Here is a 27,908-nt window from a genome sequence, read left to right as displayed (position 1 = left end):
CACTGTATAACTTACTAGGGACCCATTACAGTCACTGACTGTGAGGATAGACATAGTGAATATTTGTAACACTGTAGGTAACCTGCGTGTGTATATGTGCACGGGTACATGCTTCCTTGCAAACATGTATTTGCATGTGTTTGCTTGCATGTGTTTCTTCACACACAAATCTTTGGGTGTCTGTGTGTGTGCTCATGAGGGAGAGAACGGCTTCTTCCACCGACCCTCCACGCAGCGGCAGCCAGCCTGCAGCACCCAGGCGTACATGTCAACGCGGGACTGGGACATGAGCTGGTCGCCCATCAGGTAGGTGTTGTGGGACGAGGCGATGAAGTAGTTGCAGAGCGGCTGCGACATGTCTTGGGTCACCTCGTAGTGCTCCGGGTTGAAGATGTCCCCTGCCGGGCTGCGCATGTAGCTGGTGAAACCTGGGTCACACACAAACAGAACATTTTTTTACAACATTTTGCAACTGAAAATGAAGATGAACGATCCTTATTGGACAAGTCCAGGTAGTCCCCTCCCTGTTTCAGTCAATTTTCGTTCCTTTGGTGCCTAGTGAATGCAACCCTGAAGAGGACCACATGGGAGCCATCAATCATGATGTGTTGGAGACATGTTGGAGACAGGGGTGGGATTGAGGGGAATGGGGCAGATGTGTTGAACATGAAAGTGGATCTCAGGGTGATTTGACCATGGTTGAGTTCCTAGAGGGATTTCCTTTGGGCATATAAAGTATCAATATTGTAGATGTATTCTGAAAAGAGAATATGATAGAGAAACAGATACATGAATGTGGTCTGTAGATGTTGTATTTAAACTGACAGTACACAAATGTTAAGTATTCGCTCACTAAAATGACAAGTTCAGACAATGCGAAGAGTATGTCTGTGAGTTTAGGGACAGATCAACAACAAAAAATCAATGATTACAAGCCAACATTTCATGCATCCATTTTTTTATACAAATACTTCTAAACTATTTGGATTTTCTAGAGATGAACAATAAACACATGTTTTTTTGTATAATCACTGGAGGGGAGTTCAGGGAGTCTATATGAATAGGCTGTTGGAAAAGCTGAATTTCAGAGCATGGTGAGACATTCAACATCTGACTGATAAAAGGACAATCGAAAAGGGGACCAATAAGAGAGCTCTTACCATCAATACCCAGAACTCCCTGCTTCTGGTTCTCGGAGCAGGGCTCAAATTTGTTCACGATCTCAAGGCAATGGTCTTTGGTCACCTTGGTCATCTACAAAACGGACAAAAAGACAAACAAAAACACATAAGCAAACAGTAAGAAACGCAGATTGACGACAGTACCCATAATTAACTACGTCTCCTCAAATCCCCCCTCCATAACAGTAAACATAGGGAGGGTTGGGGAAGTCCTGTTAATCCAATTAGGAGATGTCCTCACATGCGGCTTCTGTCCCCCATCCCTGTGCTGGAATCCGATTGTCCGCCCAACAGCTGGCCCTTTTAAACCGGCTGACTGGTCGATCAGATTCCCATCCATGTTGATCATCGTCAGGCCGTTGCAAAATGGGTGGGGGAAGTTGTTGAAGAAACAGACTGTCTCGGTGCCAGGTTTTTTCCCAGTACAGGGCTGCACACTACTAGGCCAATATGTTTGTGGTTACCGCTTAGCACTGGGAGAGAGAGGCTTTGGCTAAGTGGCTTGGTCTACTTGTTGAAGGGGTAAACAGGATTTCGACCACAGAATGAGCAACTAGCCAGCAAAATAGCTAATTCTCCCTTCTGTTGTGACACTTACAACTGCTCACTCTCAAACATGAGGGATTTGACATCAAACTGCTTACTGACTGTGGTTTTGCTCCAATTCCCAATGCCTCATCATGAGAGGTTCAGGGCATTTTTAAGAAGTGGGTAAATGTGGATAAATGGGTTTGGCTTACGAGGGTGTAGAGTGGACACATTTTGGGCAATGGTATTGAGGCAGAGATGGGAGAGTTAATATACACCACACACACAAAATGGTGCCTGATTAAGGCCCGCAGCATCATCAACGGACCCATACAATCCAGCTACAAGCTGTTCACTCCCTTACCGTCGGGCAGACCGTATCGGAACACGAGGTCTGATACCAACAGGTTCAGAGACAGTTTCAATCTACAAGCAATCAGATTGTATCAGAGCATGAGGTATGATACCAACAGGTTTAGAGACAGTTTCAATCTACAAGCAATCAGATTGTATCAGAGCATGAGGTCTGATACCAACAGGTTTAGAGACAGTTTCTATCTACAAGCAATCAGATTGTATCAGAGCATGAGGTCTGATACCAACAGGTTCAGAGACAGTTTCTATCTACAAGCCATCAGATTGTATCAGAGCATGAGGTCTGATACCAACAGGTTCAGAGACAGTTTCTATCTACAAGCAATCAGATTGTATCAGAGCATGAGGTCTGATACCAACAGGTTCAGAGACAGTTTCTATCTACAAGCCATCAGATTGTATCAGAGCATGAGGTCTGATACCAACAGTCTCAGAGACAGTTTCTATCTACAAGCCATCAGACTGCTTAAAACTTGAACAGGACAGACCACCTGCACTGACTCGCCGCACATTAGCACACATGCACTCACACATGCACCCACCCACACAGATATACACTCATTCACACACACACACACACACACACACACACACACACTCTTATTATGATTGCTAAATACTGCACAATTTAAACTTTCCCCCAATCCCCCCCCCCCCCCCCCCCTTCCTCAAAACACATATTGGACTATAAATTGTGCCTTGCTATATTATACTTATGCAAAAAATTATTCAATTTTATTAAGCCATTTACTTTATATTCGTATAATTTTCTTATTTCTTATGGTTGTTGCATTGTGGAGAAGGACAAACAAAAAAGTGTAACGGGTCGCAATAAAGAAGATGCCGCATAAAGGCTTCCTTCCTTTCCCCCCCACTGCATCGAGGATAGCGTACACAGATGTTTCGGCTTTACAGGCTTCTTCAGGCACACATGTAGCCATCTTTCATTCATAGGCTAGGTTGTAGCAACCTCATGATGGTTGTAGGGAAAATGAGAGTATCATGTAGTAGCCAAAACCTATCGATGTTACATAGAATACGAATGACAGTCATCAAATTAAAATATCCATGCTCCAGTCATCCAATATCCATGCTCCAGTCATCCAATATCCATGCTCCAGTCATCCAATATCCATGCTCCAGTCATCCAATATCCATGCTCCAGTCATCCAATATCCATGCTCCAGTCATCCAATATCCATGCTCCAGTCATCCAATATCCATGCTCCAGTCATCCAATATCCATGCTCCAGTCATCCAATATCCATGCTAAATAAAGTAAAAATGGCCTCCCTCACCTTAAACGGCACTGACCACCATTGATACCATGTGTATCCATTGATACCATGTGTATCCAGTGTATCCAGTACACACGACTAATGACACACACACACACACCAAGAGAGAGCTAGTAAACACAGTTAAAATGAGAAACTGAGGGGAGGCTGTAGCTAATGATGCCAGCAGAGAGAGGAGAGAAGAGCTAGAGACAGCCCAGCTGCATCCTGGCCCCATTTCAAATAAATCACCTCGCAAAACCGCCTCAATGCTTCCCAACAAAGTAGGGAGTAGTGGAACATCCAATTCCGTGCCCAAAAATACGACAGATTGGATACAATTTCCTAATTACAGCTCCTTTTCTGTCTCTTTTTCACAGCAGAACCATATTACATTTTATCCCCTGAAGCCTTTAGAAGTTCATTTGAAGTGATACTGCTAATTCTAATAGCCTTGTAGGGGCCTGTGTCTGCGCTTAAGCACTATTAAGCATTTGCTTCAGAACCCAATGGCAAATCCATTAAACGACTGTCTGTCACCTAGCGCAGGCTCTACGGGGTGACTCACGGGGGAAGATACAGTACATCCCCATTTAGTTAGCTAGTGGGCTTTGGGGAGGGTTTTGTGGGTTTTATTGCGCACAGGGGAGGGTAGTGTGTTTTTTCCCTGGTTTACATTTGCTCTTCTTTTTTTTTTTTTCTTTCTTTTTTGTTGTTGAATTTTACCCCTTTTTCTCCCCAATTTCGTGGTATCCAATTGTTAGTAGCTACTATCTTGTCTCATCGCTACAACTCTCTTTCGGGCTCGGGAGAGACGAAGGATGAAAGTCATGCGTCCTCCGATACACAAGCCAACATCCCTGGTTTATTGATGGCGCTGACTGCGCCAGGTCGGACCTGAATGTCCGATACATTTCCCAAATGTCCGGTACATTAAATTCTTCCTTTTCCTAAAGAAAACGCTGAAATTGTATATTGTTTTTATGAAGATTTTAGAATATTTGCATGAAAATCTGTCACCAATTGGATGGAAACCTAGCTAGTGTGCGTTGGTCCAGTGTCACTTTGATGATGCCTGCACATCATGGTTCACCAGCAGCCCCAAACATCGAAGGAATAAGCTACCAGCCAAACAAGCTCGGAAGAATTGTACTTAAACACCCCCTCATACTCATCTCTGTAATGTGTCTGTATCTATGTAATTGTATATGTATGTATGTAAAAAAAAATAAGAACCACAATGGAAATAAGTCTCTGACTTTATAGTGCAATCCAGGTCACTTTTACAAATATTTGTATATATATATATATAGTTGAAGTCAGAAATTTACATACACTTAGGTCGGGAGTCATTAAAACTCGTTTATCAACCATTCCACAAATTTCTTGTTAACGAACTATAGTTTTGGCAAGTCGGTTAGGACATCTACTGGTTGCATGACACAAGTCATTTTTCCAACAATTGTTTACAGACAGATTATTTCACTTATAATTCACTGTATCACAATTCCAGTGAGTCAGAAGTTTACACCACTAAGTTGACTGTGCCTTTAAACAGCTTGGAAAATTCCAGAAAATGATGCCATGGCTTTATAAGATTCTGTTAGGCTAATTGACATCATTTGAGTCAATTGGAGGTGTACCTGTGGATGTATTTCAAGGCCTACCTTCAAACTCAGTGCCTCTTTGCTAGTCATCATGGGATCATCAAAATAAATCAGCCAAGACCTCAGAAAAACAATTGTAGACCTCCACAAGTCTGGCTCATCCTTGGGAGCAATTTCTAAACTCCTGAAGGTACCACGTTCATCTGTACAAAATATAGTACACAAGTATAAACACCATGGGACCACGCAGCCGTCATACCGCTCAGGAAGGAGACGCGTTCTGTCTCCTAGAGATGAATGTACTTTGGTGCGAAAAGTACAAATCCCAGAACAACAGCAAAGAACCTTGTGATGATGCTGGAGGAAACAGGTACAAAAGTATCTATATCCACAGTAAAACGAGTCCTATATCGACATAACCTGAAAGGCGACTCAGCAAGGAAGAAGCCACTGCTCCAAACCCGCCATAAAAAAGCCAGACTACGGTTTGCCACTGCACATGGGGACAAAGATCGTACTATTTGGAGAAATGTCCTCTGGTCTAATGAAACAAAAATAGAACTGTTTGGCCATAATGACCATCGTTATGTTTGGAGGAAAAAGAGGGAGTCTCGCAACACCATCCCAACCGTGAAGCACGGGGGTGGCAGCATCATGTTGTGGGTGTGCTTTGCTGCAGGAGGGACTACAAACCTGACTCAGCTACACCAGGTCTGTCAGGAGGAATGGGCCCAAATTCAACCAATTTATTGTGGGAAGCTTGTGGAAGGCTATCCGAAACGTTTGACCCAAGTTAAACACTTTAAAGGCAATGCTTCCAAATACTAATTGAGTGTAAGTCAACTTCTGACCCATTGAGAATGTGATGAAAGAAATGAAAGCTGAAATAAATAATTCTCTATACTCTTAGTCTGACATTTCACATTCTTAAAATAAAGTGGTGATCCTAACTGACCTAAAAACAAGGAAATTGTACTAGGATTAAATGTCAGGAAACAACAAACAATTTTATTGACATTGTCAAGTTATCCCTTCTATACTGGGTAAGCCTACAAGATAGGGAGGGATGCATTTTATTTTTGTCGACACAAAACCATGATATTGTATTGCTCGAAGTCGGTATGCTTTGTTGATTGGTTGTGTGGTACATTGACACAGAAACCTGGAAGTGGAAAATTAATTGCATATATTTTGTCATTATAAATATGCCATCAAAATGTTGAAAATCTGATTTCACCCTAGCTGATCATTGTCTGCAGCCAGCTCTGATCATAGTGTAATGAATCAGGCAGAGAGAGTGAGCTCATCTGTGTTGGTCGGCGAACCCACAACCTTCTAGCTTATAGCTCTGGGTGGCACCGACCGAGTCGCTATAGTTATTGTTATTTGTGGTCGTAAACATTATTTTGAGTTAATTAGTTAATTCTATGAGGGGGGAGGGTGTTACATTTATTTTACTGTACAAGGGGAGGGTCATGTGAAAATATTTGTAACATTGGATGCATTTCTTTTTTATAACACCTTGAGTTGAACCTGCCCCTCCCCCCAGTACATTTCGATCTGTCCCTTAACGGTTGAAACCTCTTTGTCAAAGCTTGGAGCGTCAGAATGTCAAAATTAGATTTTCACTGCAATTAAACAGTAATATCCCTTGCTTTTCCCCCTAATCTGTTGACCAACATATTTTTGACACATGGAAGCAGGCAGGAGGGGGGGGGGGACTATACAATTTTCCAACAAGTAGATCATGTCGCTAACCATTATTGAGAGTCAAATCTTCAGATGTTTGCCTCAGTCAAGCCATTACAAAAAAGGGCTGTCACAGAAACGCCTTAAAGGCCCAATGCAGCCGTTTTATATCAATATCAAATCATTTCTGGGTAACATATTAATTACCTTACTGTAATAGATTTTTATTCAAATTGGCAAAAATGGCTTTTTACCAACAACCAATTTTTTGGGGGAGTGGTCTGAGTGGGGAGGGGAAAACTGAAAACTAGATGTTTTTGGCAGAGGTTTGGAAATGTCTTTGTTATTGGTCTATTAACCAATTTACCGCATGGTGATGTCACCATGGTAAGCTGAAACTCCAGCCTGTGCAAACCTGCTGATTAGAAGGTCCTGTGAAGATTGTATTTCCAACCAGCAACTATCAGGAAATAACCCTGATCAAAAATGTTTACACTGTTAGTTACATCAGCTGTTGTACAATAAGATACGAAACACAGGGAAAACAGAGTTTTGACTGCACTGGCCTTTAAAGGGGACCAACAAAATAAAAGTTAACCCAAACCATGTCCCCATAGATAGACCATGTCCCCATAGATCAATCTAGGGATGTGCGTGTGTGTGTGTATGTGTGAATACCTCCGTGTGAGTACCTCCGTGTGAGTACCTCCGTGTGAGTACCTCCGTGTGAGTACCTCCGTGTGAGTACCTCCGTGTGAGTACATGCCAGCGTGCCTGCATGCTTGCACCTGTGTGTGCGTCCGTGTACGGATGTGTGTGCCAGCATGCATGTGTGCGTCTATGTGCCTCTCTGCCTAACAGCCTGCCTGCATACGCTTCAACTCTGCTCCTGTATACCTTCTGCTCCACCTCCAGGAAGCGGGTAAGGTCGATGCTGTCCAGGTGGTCCTTGTGGTTGCTGTAGGTGAGCATGAGCAAGTACAGATCGCGGCGCGTCGACATCATCTTGTAGAAGGAGCAGAACTCCTCGAAGTCCAGGGTGCCCTGGTTGTCATCTGTGTCTGCCTCCTGGGGAGAAGAGAAGTCACAATGCCATGTCAGGTCATTTAGACATAAATAATGGAATCCTAACTTCCACTGTATCGCAGTAGTTATTCAGTTGAGGGATGATTGTTATTGCATCCATCATGTGGCTAGCCTATAGATCCTAGACCAAATGATGTGTTGTTGTGAATGGAACGGTGTTGTGTATAGGATCACATTATTAAAAGTTTGCTTGAATAATATGCACAGCAATTAACAGCCACCAACACTCAGATAACTAGTCAGATAGAATATCGAGTTGTGTTTTGGTGATGTAGTGTGAATATGCGCATGCATATTGTAGTTCGGTATCTGCATGCCTGCCAACACTCATGGCTGAAATGGTTTTCTTGTGTATGGCCAGCTCCATATGTCTCGCATTGCTAGAGATGGACCTGACTGCAGAGTGATGACGTGGGTGCTGGTGGGAGGTTGGCCTCCATGCACAACACACACACTTGCCAGTTCTGATACCCAGCCAGCTCCCAGCTCTTCAAAAACACACACAAACTTTCAAACTTCCAGGTCTCATAACTTTCAATCAGCCAGATCCCTGCTCTACACTGACACACACACACACACACACACACACACACACACACACACACACACACACACACACACACACACACACACACACACACACACACACACACACACACACACACACACACACACACACACACACACAGTGAATATGGGTTTTGGCACAAGTGAGGAACTGACACTTATTTCTCATTAAGACTAGGCAGAAACAACTGACACACACATCCACCAGGAGAGCTCCTGTTCTTCTAAATCAACAGAAAATATCAATCTAGTCTCATTCCCACACATTCATTATGTAAAAGGGGGCCTGAGCACTTAAGCAGGTTACTACGAGGTGGCGCTTTAGCCATGTGGCTAATATGAACTAATTCATCAGTGTGTGGTGATTCTCGCTTCTCTTCCTCATCTCCGGTGCTTTCAGCAGCAATAAATCATTGAGCAGCTTGCCTGAGTGGTGGTGCCTCCGGCCCGGGATAAAGAGTGCCTCACTGAAACAACGTACCTCTGTGTCTCAACACCAAACGGGCTCTCTGAATCTTTCCAGGGTGAGAGGAGGAGAGAGACTATTGATGCACTAGGCTAAGCTAGGCTACAGTACATCACCTCACCCCAGTTGGTGCTGGAAGTCCTTTTGTAATAAAACGGGCAACACCATTTCCTCAGCTTACTGCTTCTTGGGCAGGCAGGGGGTCAGACTGAGTGTGCGTCACAAATGCCACGCTGTTTTCTGTAAAGTGCATTACTTTGACCAGAACCCCTATATAGTGCCCTACTTTTGACCAGGGCCCATGGGGGTTCCATTTGGGACTCACCCTAAGGATTGTTCTGAAAGCAACAGAGCGGCCTCTGCTCATAGGCCCAGTGAATCGGAACCAATGAATGAGATGATAGTGAGTCAGAATGGAGGAGATGCTATCGGTGTGTGGAGCTCAAGGGACTTATAGAGGGGAGTGTGGAAGTAAGATAAGCCAGTGCTACGATCAGATTGACTGAATCAATAGGATCTACATTTACTGGAAAATTGCAAACATGGTCAGGCAAGGTGTTTTGTCTTTCTCTTTTTCCCGTTCCATTTAACGTTGCCAGTGATGGTGAACTCAGAATATGAGTAACGATTTGCACCCAAACGGTAGCTGAGACATGAGAGCTAGTCTACAGTGCCTTGCGAAAGTATTCGGCCCCCTTGAACTTTGCGACCTTTTGCCACATTTCAGGCTTCAAACATAAAGATATAAAACTGTATTTTTTTGTGAAGAATCAACAACAAGTGGGACACAATCATGAAGTGGAACGACATTTATTGGATATTTCAAACTTTTTTAACAAATCAAAAACTGAAAAATTGGGCGTGCAAAATTATTCAGCCCCCTTAAGTTAATACTTTGTAGCGCCACCTTTTGCTGCGATTACAGCTGTAAGTCGTTTGGGGTATGTCTCTATCAGTTTTGCACATCGAGAGACTGAACTTTTTTCCCATTCCTCCTTGCAAAACAGCTCGAGCTCAGTGAGGTTGGATGGAGAGTATTTGTGAACAGCAGTTTTCACACCTGGATATGTTTATTTTTGAACCATTCCATTGTAGATTTTGCTTTATGTTTTGGATCATTGTCTTGTTGGAAGACAAATCTCCGAGATACTGTTGTGAAGAAGTTTAAAGCCGGATTTGGATACAAAAAGATTTCCCAAGCTTTAAACATCCCAAGGAGCACTGTGCAAGCGATAATATTGAAATGGAAGGAGTATCAGACCACTGCAAATCTACCAAGACCTGGCCGTCCCTCTAAACTTTCAGCTCATACAAGGAGAAGACTGATCAGAGATGCAGCCAAGAGGCCCATGATCACTCTGGATGAACTGCAGAGATCTACAGCTGAGGTGGGAGACTCTGTCCATAGGACAACAATCAGTCGTATATTGCACAAATCTGGCCTTTATGGAAGAGTGGCAAGAAGAAAGCCATTTCGTAAAGATATCCATAAAAAGTGTCGTTTAAAGTTTGCCACAAGCCACCTGGGAGACACACCAAACATGTGGAAGAAGGTGCTCTGGTCAGATGAAACCAAAATTGAACTTTTTGGCAACAATGCAAAACGTTATGTTTGGCGTAAAAGCAACACAGCTGAACACACCATCCCCACTGTCAAACATGGTGGTGGCAGCATCATGGTTTGGGCCTGCTTTTCTTCAGCAGGGACAGGGAAGATGGTTAAAATTGATGGGAAGATGGATGGAGCCAAATACAGGACCATTCTGGAAGAAAACCTGATGCAGTCTGCAAAAGACCTCAGACTGGGACGGAGATTTGTCTTCCAACAAGACAATGATCCAAAACATAAAGCAAAATCTACAATGGAATGGTTCAAAAATAAACATATCCAGGTGTTAGAATGGCCAAGTCAAAGTCCAGACCTGAATCCAATCAAGAATCTGTGGAAAGAACTGAAAACTGCTGTTCACAAATGCTCTCCATCCAACCTCACTGAGCTCGAGCTGTTTTGCAAGGAGGAATGGGAAAACATTTCAGTCTCTCGATGTGCAAAACTGATAGAGACATACCCCAAGCGACTTACAGCTGTAATCGCAGCAAAAGGTGGCGCTACAAAGTATTAACTTAAGGGGGCTGAATAATTTTGCACGCCCAATTTTTCAGTTTTTGATTTGTTAAAAAAGTTTGAAATATCCAATAAATGTCGTTCCACTTCATGATTGTGTCCCACTTGTTGTTGATTCTTCACAAAAAAATACAGTTTTATATCTTTATGTTTGAAGCCTGAAATGTGGCAAAAGGTCGCAAAGTTCAAGGGGGCCGAATACTTTCGCAAGGCACTGTATGAGAGTTTCAAAGCTAACTGGAAAATTACAGCAATGCGACATTTATCCTGAGTGGCGCAGCGGTCTAAGGCACTGCATCGCAGTGCTAGAGGCGTCCTCACAGACGCGGGTTCGATCCCGGGCTGTATCAACACCGGCCGTGATCGGGAGTCCCATTGTGCGGCGCCCAATTGACTCAGCGTCGTCCGGTTTAAGGGAGGGTTTGGCCGGGGTAGGCCGTCATTGTAAATAAGGATTTGTTCTTAACTGACTTGCCTAGTTAAATAAATACATTTAAAAAACATAACGCAGACTCTCTGGCATGACCGCCTATGACTTTGCACACAATGTTGTGATTTGACAAATGTACCAAAAATCATGTGCTAACAAGCCAAGAACTCTGTATACTGTAATATATATTGAAAGAGGGTCACTAATGCTTATTGCAATTGATGCATGTGCGCTGGTTATTATCCTCCTACAGGGTCAAGTCAACAGAGAAAAGCACACACAGGTTCCTCCCAGGAGTAAATAGGTTAAGCCAGCAGACAAGTCCACTATCTCGTAAACACACTCCTGTCTGACACGCACGCACGTACTTACACACACACGTCCAGACTGGTCCCTGGTGTGTTTACCGTGTGTTACCATGTATTACACCAGAAGCCATCTGCGTTCCTGAGCACCATATGGGTGACCCCTCGGTGGGGCGCGAGGCTTAGGGCGCTTAGCTACGCCACAGGCTGGGGTAAAAGAACAGCCACGGCCACCAGGGCTAACAACACGTTAACACGATAACACAACGCTAACTTGCTAATCCCCGCAGGGTCATGCTGTCATGCTGCCCTCTGGCTTTACTAGGCTATGTCATGGCTGGGAGTTTGCAGCTAATAGCTTAACCCTCAGTAAAAAGTCATGTATCAAGGGTTATATCTGGTCTTTCCATGATCTTCTCACCACCACTTTTTAGGATTTTAGATTTTTATTAGGATCCCCATTAGCCAACGTCAATAGAGACAGCTAAGTCTTCCTGCGATCTGACACATACCTGAAAATACGTTACAGACAACTTCACAATTTGCATACATTTAAAACATTGTCAAAGACATTACAAGCTAGGTTTCCATCCAATTGGCGACATATTTTCATGTTAATATCTAAAATCAGCACAACAAAAAAAAATGCATGTTTTCCAACAAATTGCTTTGTTGCAGATACACTATATATACAAAGGTATGTGGACACCTCTTCAAATTAGTGGATTTAACTATTTCAACCACACCCGTAGATGACAGGTGTATAAAAATCGAGGACACATTGGTAGTAGAATGGCCTTACTGAAGAGCTCGGTGACTTTCAATGTGGCACCGTCATAGGATGCCACCCTTCCAACAAATCAGTTCGTCAAATTTCTGCCCTATTAGAGCTGCCCCGGTCAACTGTAAGTGCTGTTATTGTGAATTGTACAACGGTTGGGTCTAATCCTGAATGCTGATTGGTTAAAACTGCATTCCAGCCGGTGTCTATTCCACAAGTTCCCATCTGCTAAATATATGACGTTAAAATGGGTATTTACTCTGTTCCATCTGACTGAGCAATCCACTGTCTCATTAGCCCAGCTGGGCAATTTATAAACTTGATCTCCACTGTAAAGGGCACGTAGACATTATCTCACATTTCTTTTAGACTAACATTTAGTTGTTTTCAACAGCGGAGATTTAAACCTTGCTGTCTGTCTCTCTGACATTTGCAACATTGTTACAATATTCAAATTCAATCTCCAGCTGTCTCATAGTAATGAATGTGTCGAGACTCAGGATGAGACCGACAAGCAGGCAGCTTTTTCTCAGCCATTCGAAATCATGAATCAACATCATTTTTATACAAAGAATATACAAAAAAATATCAATAGCAAACTGTTAAAATTAAATGTATCTAGTTTGCAGTCTTTCCAGCTTCAGTTTGAAGGGATTGTGTTGGCTAGCTCCTCTGAACAACAGTGTCCTGACAGGAGAGCACATTTTCTATGCCAGCTGAAATCGAGCATCATTAGCGCATTGTTATGGATGTATCCAACTAAATGTCACTAGAAAACAGTTTAAACAAATGCAGCTACTTTTGTTATTCTGTCTGCACTGTTTGAAGTGACTGCAAGTCTGATGTAGTTTGCTAGCTAGCAACAAGGGATAAGAACGTTGCCAGCCAGTATGGCAATAGAACATTTAGAACAAACAACTCGGTCGCGTCCATAGATACAGAACAAAAAGACTTAACTGGGTCGTGTCTCTGGCAACCGAACCGATAGAACGAACAACCAGCTGGCTTGGGTAGCAACCCTAGATTTGTGTCGGGACTGTATCTTGTGGAAGGATGAAATAGTATGAATAAATTCATCAAAATAAAGTTGAATGAAAATATGTAAATCATTATTTTAATGTATTGGTAACCCCCGTTGTATGAAAGTGATAATGCCCTCGAAGCCGGTGTTTGGAGGATATATTGGCCAATATATTCTCCTAACACCAGCTTCTCTGGCATTATCACTTAAGTGGAAAAGTCTAGGAGCAACAACTGTTCAGCCGCAAAGTGGTAGGCCACACAAGCTCACAGAACAGGACCGCCCGAGTGCTGAAGCACGTAGCCAGTAAAAATCATCTGTCCTCGGTTGCAACACTCAGTACCAAGTGCCAAACTGCCTCTGAATGTAACGTCAGCACAATAACTGTTAGTTGGGAGATTCATGAAATGGGTTTCCATGGCTGAGCAGCCGCACTGAAGCCTAAGTTCACCATGCGCAATGCCAAGCGTCAGCTAGAGTGGTGCTAGAGTAGAGCTCGCCACCATTGGACTCATCACGCTTCACCATCTGGCAGTCCGACGGACAAAATGCAACAAAGCTCCTATGCAAAGCCCTCACTCTGTCACTCAGAAACTTCCAGTGTCTGCCTGCAAGCTGAAAATCTTTGCCTGTGCGTGTTTAGGCTACCTGCCCCTCCATAGCACAGGCTACTGTACTGACATTACAAGCTTGATTCAGAAGATAGAGAGAGTTTTTAATTAGCTAGAGAAGAATGGATGAACTTTTTCAATGCTACACTGAACAAAAATATAAACACAACATGTAAAGTGTTGGTCCAATGTTTCATGAGATTAAAACAAATACATACGCACAAAAATCCTATTTCTCTAAAATGTTTTGTAAAAATATGTTTCAATCCCTGTTTGTGAGAATTTATCCTTTGCCAAGATAATCTATCCACCTTACAGGTGTGGCATATCAAGAAGCTAATTAAACAGCATGATCATTACACAGGTACACATTGTGCTGGGGACAATAAAAGGCCACTCCAAAATTAGCCGTTTTGACACACAACAAGTGTGTTTTGAGGGAGTGTAAAATTGTCATGTTGACTGAAAGAATGTCAACCAGAGCAATTGCCAGACAATTTAATGCTAATTTCTCTACCATAAGCTGACTCCAACATCGTTTTAGAGAATATGGCACTACATCCAAACCGGCCTCGCAACCGGAGACCACGTGTATGGCGATGTGTGGGCGAGCAGTTTGCTGATGTCAATGTTGTAAACAGAGTGCCCCATGGTGGCGGTGGGGTTATGGTATGGGCAGGCATAAGCTACAGACATAGAACAATTGCATTTTATCGATGGCCATTTGAATGCACAGAGATACCATGACGAGATCCTGAGGCCCATTAACGTGCCATTCATCTGCCGCCATCACCTCATGTTTCAGTATGATAATGCATGGCCCCATGTCACAAGGATCTGTACACAATTCCTGGGAGCTGAAAATGTCCCAGTTCTTCCATGGCCTGCATACTCACCAGACATGTCACCAAATGAGCACGTTTGGGATGCTCTGGGCCAACGTGTATGACAAAGTGTACCAGTTCCTGCCAATATTCAGCAACTTTGCACAGCCATTGAATGGGACAACATTCCACAGGCCACAATCAACAGCCTGATTAACTCTATGCGAAGGAGATGTGTTGGGCTGCATGAGGCAAATTGTGGTCACACCAGATTTTTAAGGTATCTGTGACCAACAGATGCATATCTGTAGTACAAGTCATGTGGAATCCATAGATTATGGCCTAATTTATTTATTTAAATTGACTGATTTCCTTAGATGAACTGTAACTCAGTAAAATCTTTGAAATTGTTGCATGTTGCGTTTATAATACTATAAGCATAGTTATCATGTTTCACGTTGGATTTATTAACTACAAAAAGGTAAGACGTGTTTTTAATTCCGGTGCCACTCTGCACACACAAGCTTGTTCGCTAGCTAGCTCAAGCTTGTTCGCTAGCTAGCTCAAGCTTGTTCGCTAGCTAGCTCAAGCTTGTTCGCTAGCTAGCTCAAGCTTGTTCGCTAGCTAGCTCAAGCTTGTTCGCTAGCTAGCTCAAAGGATATTTAAACGTTCCTCCATAGAAGCCACTCCTCCTAGGTATAATTCTGTGGAACTAATTCATATAATGCATGTCATAACAAGATGCCCAGTGCTTCAAGCCTCTCTCACTCTTTCCCTAGCTGCAAATTTTCACTTGTGCCATAGGCTACACTTGTCTGTCCACCACGCATGTAAACAAATAGCTTGCCTGCTCTATCCGCACTGATTGGTGAAGTAATTGACTTAGCCAAATCTAAAAAACTTGACTTCACTGGTTAAAAAAAGGAACAGAAAGGAACGATATATACCAGTACTTTTGGGGGGTTGGAACCGGTTCAGGACTTTACTATGTCATTGTAAATAATAATGTGTTCTTAACTGATTGCCTAGTTAAATAAAGGTTAAATAGAGAAAAAAAAATTCACCCACCTACACCTAGGTGCCCTTTTTGTGTTGTATTGGAAAACCTGTGTTTGAAATTCACTGCTCGACTGGGGGACCTTAGAGATAATTGTATGGATGGGGTACAGAGATGAGGTAGTCATTCAAAAATCATGTTAAACACTATTATTTACTACTGAACTTATTTAGAGACTTGCCATAAGAAAGGGGTTGAATTCTTGACTCAAGACATGCCAGCTTTTCATTTTTTGTAAAAAAAAAATCCACTTTGATATTATAGAGTATTGTGTGTAGGCCAGTGACAACATCTCAATTTAAAATTCAGCCGGCCACGACCTGGGAACCCACGGGCACAGCTTTGTCCGGGTTAGGGGAGGGTTTGGCCTTGTCCCATCGTGCTCTAGCGACTCCTGTGGTGGACCGGGCGCATGCACGCTGACACGGTCGCCAGGTGTACGGTGTTTCCTCCAACACCTGGCGGAGGAAACGGCTGGCTTCCGGGTTAAGTGGGGACTGTGTCAAGAAGCAGTGCAGCTTGGCTGGATCGTGTCTCGAAGGACCTACAGCTCTCGACCTTAGCCTCTAGCGAGTCCGTACGGGGGTTGCAGCAATGGGACAAGACTGTAACTACCAATTGAATACCATGAAATTGGGGAGAAAAAGGGAGAAAAATTAAATAATAAAACAAATTTAAAAAGTGACTGAAATTGTGACTGGAACAACACAATTGCCTTTCCTGTAATACAGTTTCCTGTGACAAATCTGTCTGAAATGTCACAACCATCATGATGACACATCCCCATTACCACTGAGTGAGTAATTCGAAATGGGTTTGGAAAAGGTCAAGTGTGAATGCGTACTTTTGCGACATTCTTGACTGAAGTTGGTGAATGAACTCAATTTAAAGTTGTGAAGTAATCAAGACGTGAAAGCCGTGAAAGCCACAGCCCTTTCTATTCACCATGACTGGGTCATTTAGAAAAAGCGCCTCGTCATTTCTAAACCATACAGGGAGAATAGGCATTCACACACAAACTGAGCCGAGATATCTAAAAAATCAAAGGTAATTGTCGTTTGCTTAGGCGTTATGGTTTCAATTAATGAAGCATATTGGAAACAAAGGGGCCGTCTTCTTTCATAAGATAAAGACTCACTAAATATTATCTCAGAAATGAAAGTGCATCTCTGGTTTTGTACTTACTGTTTCAAAATATCCACAAAATCAAGTCAAATTGTATTTGTCACATGCGCCGAATACAACAGCTGTAGACCTTACAGTGAAATGCTTACTTACAAGCCCTCAATTGTTTTGATTGAATCTACGTGTGTAGAATCAATTGCTTTGATCGGGGCGGCACACAATTGGCCCTGCGTCATCCGGGTTTGGCCGGGGTAGGCCGTCATTGTAAATAAGAATTTGTTCTTAACTGACTTGCCTAGTTAAATAAAATAAAAAAATCTGTTGACATTGTTCGCGTCCTGATTGGCACCCTATTCCCTATGTAGTGCTTAGGGCTCTGGTGAAAAGTAGTGCACTATATATTTTTTAAAATGTTTCATTTCACCTTTATTTAACCAGGTAGGCCAGTTGAGAACAATTTCTCATTTACAACTGCAACCTGGCCAAGATAAAGCAAAGCAGTGCGGCAAAAACAACAACACAGAGTTACACATAAACAAACATACAGTCAATAACACAAAAGAAAATAGAATGTACAGTGTGTGCAAATGTAGAAGAGTAGGGAGGTAGGCAATAAATAGGCCATAGAGGCAAAATAATTACAATTTAGCATTAATACTGGAGTGATAGATGAGCAGATGATGATGTGCAAGTAGAGATACTGGGGTGAAAAAGAGCAAGAGGGAAAGTAATAATATGGGGATGAGGTAGTTGGGTGTGCTATTTACAGATTGGCTGTGTACAGGTACAGTGGTCAGTAATCTGCTCAGACAGCTGATGCTTAAAACTAGTGAGGGAGATATAAGACTCCAGCTTTTGCAGTTCGTTCCAGTCATTGGCAGCAGAGAACTGGAAGGAAAGGCTGCCAAAGGAAGTATTGGCTTTGGGTATGACCAGTGCAATATACCCACTGGAGCGTGTGCCAGGGGCGCGTGTTGCTAGGGTGACCAGTGAGCTGAGATAAGGCAGGGCTTTACCTAGCAAAGACTTATAGATGAAATAGGGTGCCATTTGGGACCAACTCCATTGACAGACTTGTCTGTAAGATTGTTTGACTGCTCATTATTTAGAGAGTAGTGCATCCCTACCACAACAAACCAATGAGACACACACAAATTGGTAAAAAAAAAAGGCCACTAAGCAGCCCTGTTGTCACTGATAACACTTCTCTCCCTCTCATTTTGAGATGATCTTTGTAATTCAGTGCTATTAAAGCTCCATTATTATTATTAACATAAAACTACGACTGTAGTGTACCTTGAACATCTGCTTGACTTTCTGGCGGGGTAGGTTGACGTTGAGTTTGTGGAGGAGCTGCAGGACCTCGCTGATGCTCAGGCTGCCATCGCCGTTCTTATCCGCCTCCGCAAATGTCTGCTTCAGCCACGTACCAATCAAGCAGGTGTTGAGGATGGATAACACACATGTAAGCACAAACACAGACACGGGTACTTGCCTGTTTAAACGCAGTCTTGGTGTTCTATTAACTATCCACAGGTGTTCACATTGATTGATTGATTTATTGATTGATAAATCAATTAATAAAGTATAATCTGCAACAAATAGTTGACAGCTAGGGTGGTTCAGAATATTTAGAGAAGGTAGCCCTAAGCTGAATTGCGGTTCAGACCCCAAACCGTTCTGAAACAAGCAAAACCTTTTGATCTCTCACACAGCTCTCACTCTCAGCAGCCGAGTCTAATTTTAGCGCAAACCGTCTGTGTGCGTCTCTGATCGAGAGGATGTGATAGGTGCCTCCGGCAGCCTTCACCTGCCCTTCTTTTATCAGCACATCAGCCTTGCTGACATGCCAGCACGGAAGACTGTGTGTGTGTCAGTATGTGTGTGGGGAGAGAGAAGGAACTTCAGTGTGTGTGTCAGTCTGCATGTGGGGAGAGAGAAGGAACGTCAGTGTGCGTGTCAGTCTGCGTGTGGGGAGAGAGAAGGAACTTCAGTGTGTGTGTCAGTCTGCATGTGGGGAGAGAGAAGGAACGTCAGTGTGCGTGTCAGTCTGCGTGTGGGGAGAGAGAAGGAACTTCAGTGTGTGTGTCAGTCTGCATGTGGGGAGAGAGAAGGAACGTCAGTGTGCGTGTCAGTCTGCGTGTGGGGAGAGAGAAGGAACTTCAGTGTGTGTGTCAGTCTGCATGTGGGGAGAGAGAAGGAACGTCAGTGTGCGTGTCAGTCTGCGTGTGGGGAGAGAGAAGGAACTTCAGTGTGCGTGTCAGTCTGCGTGTGGGGAGAGAGAAGGAACGTCAGTGTGCGTGTCAGTCTGCGTGTGGGGAGAGAGAAGGAACGTCAGTGTGCGTGTCAGTCTGCGTGTGTGTGAGTGTGTGTGTCAGTCTGCGTTATTACTTATCCACACTCAGAATCATCTTAACCAAGTATTGAAAAGTCCTCACCAAAAATGGTATTTCAATTCTTCTCCTGACCTGCACTGACTGAATAGAAATGTCATTGACCTGTGGGTCCTATTTATTAGGCAACGGAAGAAAACTAGCTAAACCTGTCCAATTACAAATGCTAATGCAAAACATTTTGCTAGTGTGCACTAATGAATGAGACCCGGCTGTCCAGTTACTAAACCCATTCCCAGAGACAGCCTAACATGCCCATTGCCCCGGTAAGGATATTGATCACGGGTGCGTTGCCTCTTGGCCAGGCTGTCCTCGTCGCTGATGCCCGCCACCAGGTACTTGAGGCCGGTGATCCAGGTACGCGCCTCCTCGCCTGTGCTGGACACTAGATCCAGGGACTCCAAGCGCTCGCCATAATACAGGCTGAAACAGCAGTTGGGGTCGAAGCTGCCCTCAGAGTAGCGCTGGAAGATCTCAGACTGCTTACCCTCGCACACCTCTCGGATGGAGTCGATGGAGACTGGATAGAGCGAGGGCGAGAGGGAGGGAGAGAGATAGGAAATAAAGGTTAGTTCACCATCACTCTGAAAAGCTGAGTGTTGACGGTGAATTTGGGACCTTACATGACCCTTTTCACACCATCATGCCAACCCGAACCATACTGTTTTGGCTTAGTTATTTCCCTTCCAAAAATGGCCCTTTTCATCACCTAAAAAATGCATAACCAGGTCCATTTCATTTAGCCCAGCTCAGTAGCGTGAAAAATCCACATGTTAAAAGAGGAACTATTCAAGGGAAACCTGAGGCACTTCCAATGTAGACCATTAAAACTTAATAAAGAATCAGGAAAAGTCACTCGATGAAGCAAATCCATTTATAACCCTCATATTCATATTGAGTTTATTCCATTGGGCGGGATGGGATTTATTTCCCCCCCGTCTGACGTATAACGAGGCTGAAACGACAGCGGCGGCTAAATTGTTGAGGCACAGGGAGAGATGGAAACTTAACTTCGAAGTCTGAATTACGAAGCCTAGGCAATATGATACAGAAAAAACACACACAAAAAAACTCTACCGGGCACAGAATTAGCATGCTGTTCACAATTCCTGACATTTAATCCTAGTAAAAATTCCCTGTCTTAGGTCAGTTAGGATCACCACTTTATTTTAAGAATGTGAAATGTCAGAATAATAGAAGAGAGAATTATTTATTTCAGCTTTTATTTCTTTCATCACATTCCCAGTGGGTCAGAAGTTCACATACACTCAATTAGTATTTGGTAGTATTGCCTTTAAATTGTTTAACTTGGGTCAAACGTTTTTGCCCGCACATGCTTTTTCAGTTCTGCCCACAAATTTTCTATTGAATTGAGGTCAGGACTTATGATGGCCACTCCAAGACATTTGTGGAGTGGTTGAAAAACGAGTTTTAATGACTCTAACCTAAGCGTATGTAAACTTCCGAATTCAACTGTATGTGGTGGCCATTTTGAGTTTACCTGAAGCCCACTCAATGTTCTGAGACAGAAAAGGTCAGAAGTGTATGCTATCATGTTGGCCTGTTTTCGGGAAGATTGACTCAGTAACCTTTTGGGATGATCACCTAATTTGGGAGCTAATAAAATATATTCTGGCTGGTTTTGAGGTTGAGCTCTTTCTATGTCATTATTTTATATACCAGCCCCTTGGGTCGTGGAGCTGTTGAACGTGCATAATTCCCATGAAAATAACAACTTGATAACCTAGAGGCCATCCAACCTGAGCAAAACAATCCATTCCCATACAGTTAGTTCAAAAGCCTTTGTGCCTTTGATTAATGCTTGGAGGAGGTCCAGCCAATACGCTTTGATGGTTTATGTGTTTATTTGGATCCCCATTAGCTTTTGCAGCTATTCATCCTGGAGTCCACAAAAAAACATTTTGCTTGAGTACTTGGAGATGGAAGGGAGTGAGCTTCTTCAATAACAATGTATGATCAATAACATCAAGGGCTGCACTGAAATCTAATACAGCCCCAACTATCATCTTTTATCAATTTATTTTAACAAATCATCTGTCATCTGAGGCAGTGCAGTACAAGTTGAGTGCCCTTCTCTATATGCATGTTGAAAGTCCGTAGTTAATTTGTTCTCAGAAAAATAGTATTGTATTTGGTCAATTCTCTCCATCAGTTTACTAAGAGCAGGCAGCAAAACGGATTGGGCGGCTGTTAGAGCCAGCAAAGGGTGTTTTAGGATTTTTAGGGTGTGAAATTACTTTGGCTTCCTTCCATGCCTGTGGACACCCACACTCCTTTGGGGGGGGGGGGGCATGTTTATATAAATGAAACTCACCAACAAAAACAATAAACAGCAAACGAGACGTAACGACTGGAGTGCTCACAGGCACTACACAAAAACAAGATCCCACAAACTAAAGGTGGGGAAAAGGCTGTCTAAGTATGATCCCCTATCAGAGACAACGATAGACAGCTGCCTCTGATTGGGAACTATACCATGCCAACAAAGAAATAGAAAAACTAGAATGCCCACCCAAATCACACCCCGAACTAACCAAATAGAGACATCAAGGTTGTCTGTACCTGGTGGCTTATCATTCTTATCATTTATTGATTAAAAGTTTTTCAACCTCTCCCACACTAACTTGACCAAATTCAAAACAGCAGTCCTTCTCTTTCATTATGCTTTATACAAAAATATGATGATTCACTCCCTGTTCAATGTTGTCATTTCACTTCCTAGTTTTTCCACTACTAGTGAAATAGTCATTGAAATAAATTGGCAATATCGAAAGGTTTTGTTATAAATGACCCATCATCTTCAATGAACGATGGAGATGAATTGGGTTTTCTGCCCATTAAATAATTGAAGGTACTCAAAACTATTTTCCCACTGTGTTTTATGTCATTTATCTTGGTTTGATAATATAGTTTCTTATTTTTCTTAAGTTTAGTCAAAACATTTCTCAATTTACAGTATGCCAACCAATCAGCTGAGCAGCCTGACTTGTTTGTCACCTCTTTTGCATAATTTCTTTGAACCATAAAATGTTTTCATTCATCATCAATCCAAAAGGGCTTTAACACTTCTCACAGTTAATTTCTTAACAAATACTTCCTGTTGGCATTCTCTCAACCAGCTTCATGAGGTAGTCACCTGGAATGCATTTCCATCCATGTGCCATGTTAAAAGTAAATTTGTGGAATTTCTTTCTTTCTTAATGTGTTTGAGCCAATCAGTTGTGTTGTGACAAGGTAAGGGTGGTATACAGAGGATAGCCATATTTGGTAAAATACCAAGTTCATATCATGGAAAGAACAGCTAAAATGAGCAATGAGAAATGACAGTACATCATTACTTGAAGACATGAAGGTCAGTCAATCTGGAACATTTCAAGAACTTCTAAAGTTTTGTCAGGTGCAATTGCAAAAATAATCAAGCGCTATGATGAAACTGGCTCTCATGAGGACCGCCACAGGAAAGAAAGACACAGAGTTACCTCTTCTGCAGAGGATAAGTTCATTAGTTACCAGCCTCAGAAATTGCAGCCCAAATAAATGCTTCACTTCACAGAGTTCAAGTAAGAGACACATCTCAACATGTGTGAATCTGGCCGTCATGGTCAAATTGCTGCAAAGAAACCACTACTAAAGGACACTAACAAGAAAAAGAGACTTGACTGGGCCAAGAAACACGGGCAATGGACATTAGACCGGTGGAAATCTGTCTTTTGGTCTGATGTGTCCAAATTTGAGATTTTTGGTTCCAAACGCTGTGTCCTTTTGAGATGCTGAGTAGGTGAATGGATGCTCTCCGCATGTGTGTTTCCCAATGTGAAGCATGAAGGAGGAGGTGTGATGGTGTAGGGGTGCTTTGCTGTTGGCACTGTCTGTGATTTATTTAGAATTCAAGGCGCACTTAACAGCATGGCTACCACAGCATTCTGCAGAGATACACCATCCCATCTGGTTTGCGCTTATTGGGGCTATAATTTGTTTTTCAACCGGACAATGACCCAACACACCTCCAGGCTGTGTAAGGGCTATTTGACGAAGAAGGAGAGTGATGGAATGCTGGATCAATCCCCCAATCTCAACCCAATTGAGATGGTTTGGAATGAGTTGGACCACAGTTGGAAAAGCAGCCAACAAGTGCTCAGCATATGTGGGAACTCCTTCAAGTCTGTTGGAAAAGCATTCCAGGTGAAGGGTGGAGCCTAAAATATAAAATATTTCTTGATTTGTTTAACACCTTTTTGGTTACTACATGATTCCATGTGTGTTATATCATAGTTTTGACGTCTTCACTATTATTCTACAATGTAGAAAATAGTAAAAAATAAAGGAAAACCCTTGAATGAGTAGGTGTGGCCAAACTATTGACTGGTACTGTATATCGTAACACTTCCATCATAAGCACTTCTGTCTTTTCTGTAGATGTTTTATCCTTGTATTGCTACTGCTGTATCAAAGGAATTGTCTAAGAAAGTTTCTCGATGAAACTCACTTAGATAATGGTAATTGATGAATCTATTAATATACTAATACAATTATGTTTGTGGATGCATTTCTGTTAAAAAACACAGAGCATCATTATAGGAGAGGAGTGATCTATACAATCTAAAAAACGTACAGTACCTCATATTTTCAAATAGAAAAATAAATACAGAAAAATTCTATACACATGCATGCACACAGGTACAGTATGCATCTCAGGTCACACAGAAGCCTCCCAGTTGAATGGAAACCTGAAACCAATTTGACTGGAGATTGTCAACACACACAAGACGACATGTCAAAGGTGAAGCCGGCACGCTGAATAACAACAGCGCATGGTGCTTGTGTGCTCCCGGGTGGAGAGGGGAAAAAAAGCACGAAGGGATCCCTGAATAAGGCCTGTTCATAAATAATGCAGAGGTGTACAGTTATCTGGGGCCGGGAATGTGATCGTGGGCCTCTCAAGAACCGTTTTTCAAAAAAAAAATATATATATGCTGCTGTAGGGTCAGTGTGCTGTCATGTGGCCTGCTGTCTTTTAGTTTAGTGTTGACATGATTGTTGTTGCTGCATGAAAACAACAACAACCTCTACCTTTCTCACCCAGCTGTCTCGACTCCCCACCACCAAAACTGCCCCGGCAAGGCAGGGTCGTATGCATCACAATAGACTTGTCCAATAAGAAATGCTGATTTTGCTTTCCGTCGCATAGCCTGAGACTGTGTTCATTAGGGTATCTCCCAATCCGATCCCATGTGACAAAATTGAAGATTCCGGGGTTCTTATTCTAATTTCCTTTCCTGCTCCATTCGTTTCTCTGGAGGTCCCTGCGTTCTGCCTTTCCTGGCTCAATGTGTTGAATCAAGCAACGCTGGTCTGGCAGATTAAAGCCGATGAATAATTGAGGCTACTTAAGAAGCTTATTAACTCCCATGGCGGTGGTGGAGCTGGGCTGGAGGCTACGAAGCGAGCATCAGGAAACTGAGCCTGGTGCCTCCTGTGAGACGGGGCCATTTTGTTTCTACACAAACAATTTTGAGGTGAATCCTCAATGATTCCTGTTTGGGACTACGGTAATAAGCTTAGTGGGAGAGATGGAAGTGCTGATTGTTGATGTAAGACAGACTAAAGGGACATTCACGCAAACATGTTATATGTACTAATATGTACTATGAATCTAATTGTGGAGCTATAGATACTATTCTAGATTCAATCAGTTCTGCCTTAACCCGCGATAACCGACAACCGCACATCAGTTTCATCATTTTTATTTAGGCGATGTCGGAGGTGTGTCAGAGTTGTAACTGCATTGGAGCTTCCAGCATTATACCTATCAACGACATTTCCATTGGATGTGCCAAGTTACATTAGGCCAATATAAATCCGTATGATGTTTTTATTGATTTTGAACGCGAGTGTCATTATGTTTATATAGCCTAAAGCGAGTGGGATGGGTGTGGCTTCGTGATAATGACCACACAAGCAGCCACTCACCGATTTGACAGCTCTAACACAGTTACACCTCCGGCTTAACGCTTGATCTGATTGGATCTGGGCCTTAACTCCTGTTACATCCAGGTTAATACAGAAGTAGGGAATCAAAACGTGAGACACTGGATGAGAGCCAGTCTTGATCTGATTGGATCTGGGCCTTAACTCCTGTTACATCCAGGTTAATACAGAAGTAGGGAATCAAAACGTGAGACACTGGATGAGGGCCAGTCTTGATCTGATTGGATCTGGGCCTTAACTCCTGTTACATCCAGGTTAATACAGAAGTAGGGAATCAAAATGTGAGACACTGGATGAGGGCCAGTCTTGATCTGATTGGATCTGGGCCTTAATTCCTGTTACATCCAGGTTAATACAGAAGTAGGGAATCAAAACGTGAGACACTGGATGAGGGCCAGTCACTCAGTCGTAAAGTTAAAGAGACTCACTCTTGGCTTTGTAATTCGACTATTAAACAGACTGTGTGGCTACAAAGACTTAACTCCTGTTAATTCCAGGTCTAAGCAGGTCAGCTAATCATTCAGTAATGAAGTAAAATAGTAAAACTACTCACTCTTGGCCTTCTCGTTCTTGCGAGAAGGCCGCCAGCGGATGCAAGACTTGTGTTGGTCCAGGTAGAAGTAGCGCACCAGTCCCTTGGAGCCGCCGCGCAGCTTCACCATCTGGGTCCCTGTCTGCATGGAGCTCATGCATTTCTCCACTGGAGAGGGAAACACAGAAAGCATGAAGTTAGTGTGAGTGTAAGAGTGAGAGAGTGTTTGTATTCAAGTGATTATGTCTGGGATAATGAGGGAGGCTGTGTGTATTGCATTGGAGTGAGAGTAGGTGTTGTTGTCAAGCACCAATTCATTCATTCATTTCAGTCTGGAGCTCAAGGCAGATAAACATTTATTTACCATTTACTCACACAAGGTCGCGCTCCCACATACTGCATTGGATATGGCTTTCATATCCAATGCAGTGTTTTACTTAGAGGGAGAGAGAGAGAGTGAGAGGAGAGGGGGTAGAGAGTGAGAGGGGGAGAGAGTGAGAGAGAGGAGAGGGGGTAGAGAGTGAGAGGGGGAGAGAGTGAGAGTGAGAGGAGAGGGGGTAGAGAGTGAGAGGGGGATAATGGGGAGAGAGGGGGGAATAAGGGGGAGAGACGGGTGGAGAGAGAGACAAAGAGGGGGGGTAGAGAGAGGGCGAAATGGGGGAGAAAGGGGGGAGAGGGAGAGGAGGAAAGGAAGGGAGAGAGGAAGGGAGAGGGAGAGAAGGGGACATGGAGAGAGGGAGGGGGCAAGAGAGAGGGGTAGGGAGAGAGAGAGAGAGTGGGAGGCAGAGAGAGGGAGGGAAGGGAAGATAAAGGGGGAGAAGGCAGAGCCCAGCAATTTCCATTCTTTTTTTTATTTTTATCCCCTGAACCAGACACCTATTTTACACTGTGTTAGTGTGGAAGAAGAAAAATGGTTAGCTATTGTTAGCTACCCGAATCCATTTGGTTTGTACAGAAGAGATTATTAAACACTGGTGCTGAGACGAGACCACTTCTCGCACAGCACCAAACATACCTCAAGAGGAAAATGGGTAAAACAGAGCGGCACCAAAATATCGCTACCACATTTAGGGCATAATTTCGGTCATTCAGGTTCATTATTTTGGTTTCAGTTTGACAGCTCTTCCACAGATAGCCCAGGTAATGGCATCCCTAATTTAGCTTGAACAGTGCCACTGTTTAGCCCTACACAACCCTGGGCTAAGGCTGAAGTCTCCAATGCCAGATTCTCAACTGTCAGGTGTCAATAACATCCTATGAATGAATCATGTTTGACTAATATATAATACCATTATGATTATTATCATAAACATCTCCTTAAACATTAAGTGTGGTGCATAGTACCACCCTTAGCGGAGTTACCAACAACCGGATGCATTCAGGAATACAGCCATCTTTGACCTAAGTTCCGGTGGGAACTCCGCTCAGGCATTTCTTTTACGGCTGCTATGTTAGGCTAAAGTAGTACAGACATCCCAGTGATAGATAGATTGCCATTGTTTTGGCTTCCCTGGGCTTTCATTGGTCAATAGTGAGAATTGGCCCAGAGGCCCTGGTTAATTCCATGCAGTCCCGAACCCCAAACGGCCTGTGTCAATTTCCTCCAGGCCAGTGGTTCCCAAACGTTTTATAGTCCCCTACCCCTTCAAACATTCAACCTCCAGCTCCATACCCCTTCAAACATTCAACCTCCAGCTGTACCCCCTAGTCCCGTACCCCTTCAAACATTCAACCTCCAGCTGTACCCCCTAGTCTCGTACCCCTTCAAACATTCAACCTCCAGCTGTACCCCCTAGTCCTGTACCCCTTCAAACATTCAACCTCCAGCTGTACCCCCTAGTCCCGTACCCCTTCAAATATTCAACCTCCAGCTGTACCCCCTAGTCCCGTACCCCTTCAAACATTCAGCCTCCAGCTGC

General features: G+C 43.2%; 1 protein-coding gene across 8 annotated transcripts in view; it reads right to left on the bottom strand.

The window, feature by feature from the left end:
- The window catches only part of plch2a (phospholipase C, eta 2a), a 184,269-nt gene that overhangs the window by 42,790 nt on the left and 113,571 nt on the right, over positions 1–27,908 (bottom strand). For all 8 annotated transcript variants that reach the window (XM_036946740.1, XM_036946741.1, XM_036946738.1 and 5 more), the window contains 6 exons: positions 26,011–26,157; positions 19,725–19,968; positions 18,352–18,481; positions 7,555–7,725; positions 1,161–1,254; positions 225–428 (listed from right to left, as the gene is read on the bottom strand). In XM_036946740.1, the coding sequence (XP_036802635.1) occupies positions 225–428; positions 1,161–1,254; positions 7,555–7,725; positions 18,352–18,481; positions 19,725–19,968; positions 26,011–26,157 (990 nt within the window). The remainder of the gene's footprint in view (positions 1–224; positions 429–1,160; positions 1,255–7,554; positions 7,726–18,351; positions 18,482–19,724; positions 19,969–26,010; positions 26,158–27,908) is intronic.

The sequence above is a fragment of the Oncorhynchus mykiss genome, chromosome 16 (genome assembly GCF_013265735.2).
Source record: "Oncorhynchus mykiss isolate Arlee chromosome 16, USDA_OmykA_1.1, whole genome shotgun sequence".
Classification (NCBI taxonomy): Eukaryota; Metazoa; Chordata; class Actinopteri; order Salmoniformes; family Salmonidae; genus Oncorhynchus; species Oncorhynchus mykiss.
This window is presented reverse-complemented; position numbering and strand designations above follow the sequence as displayed.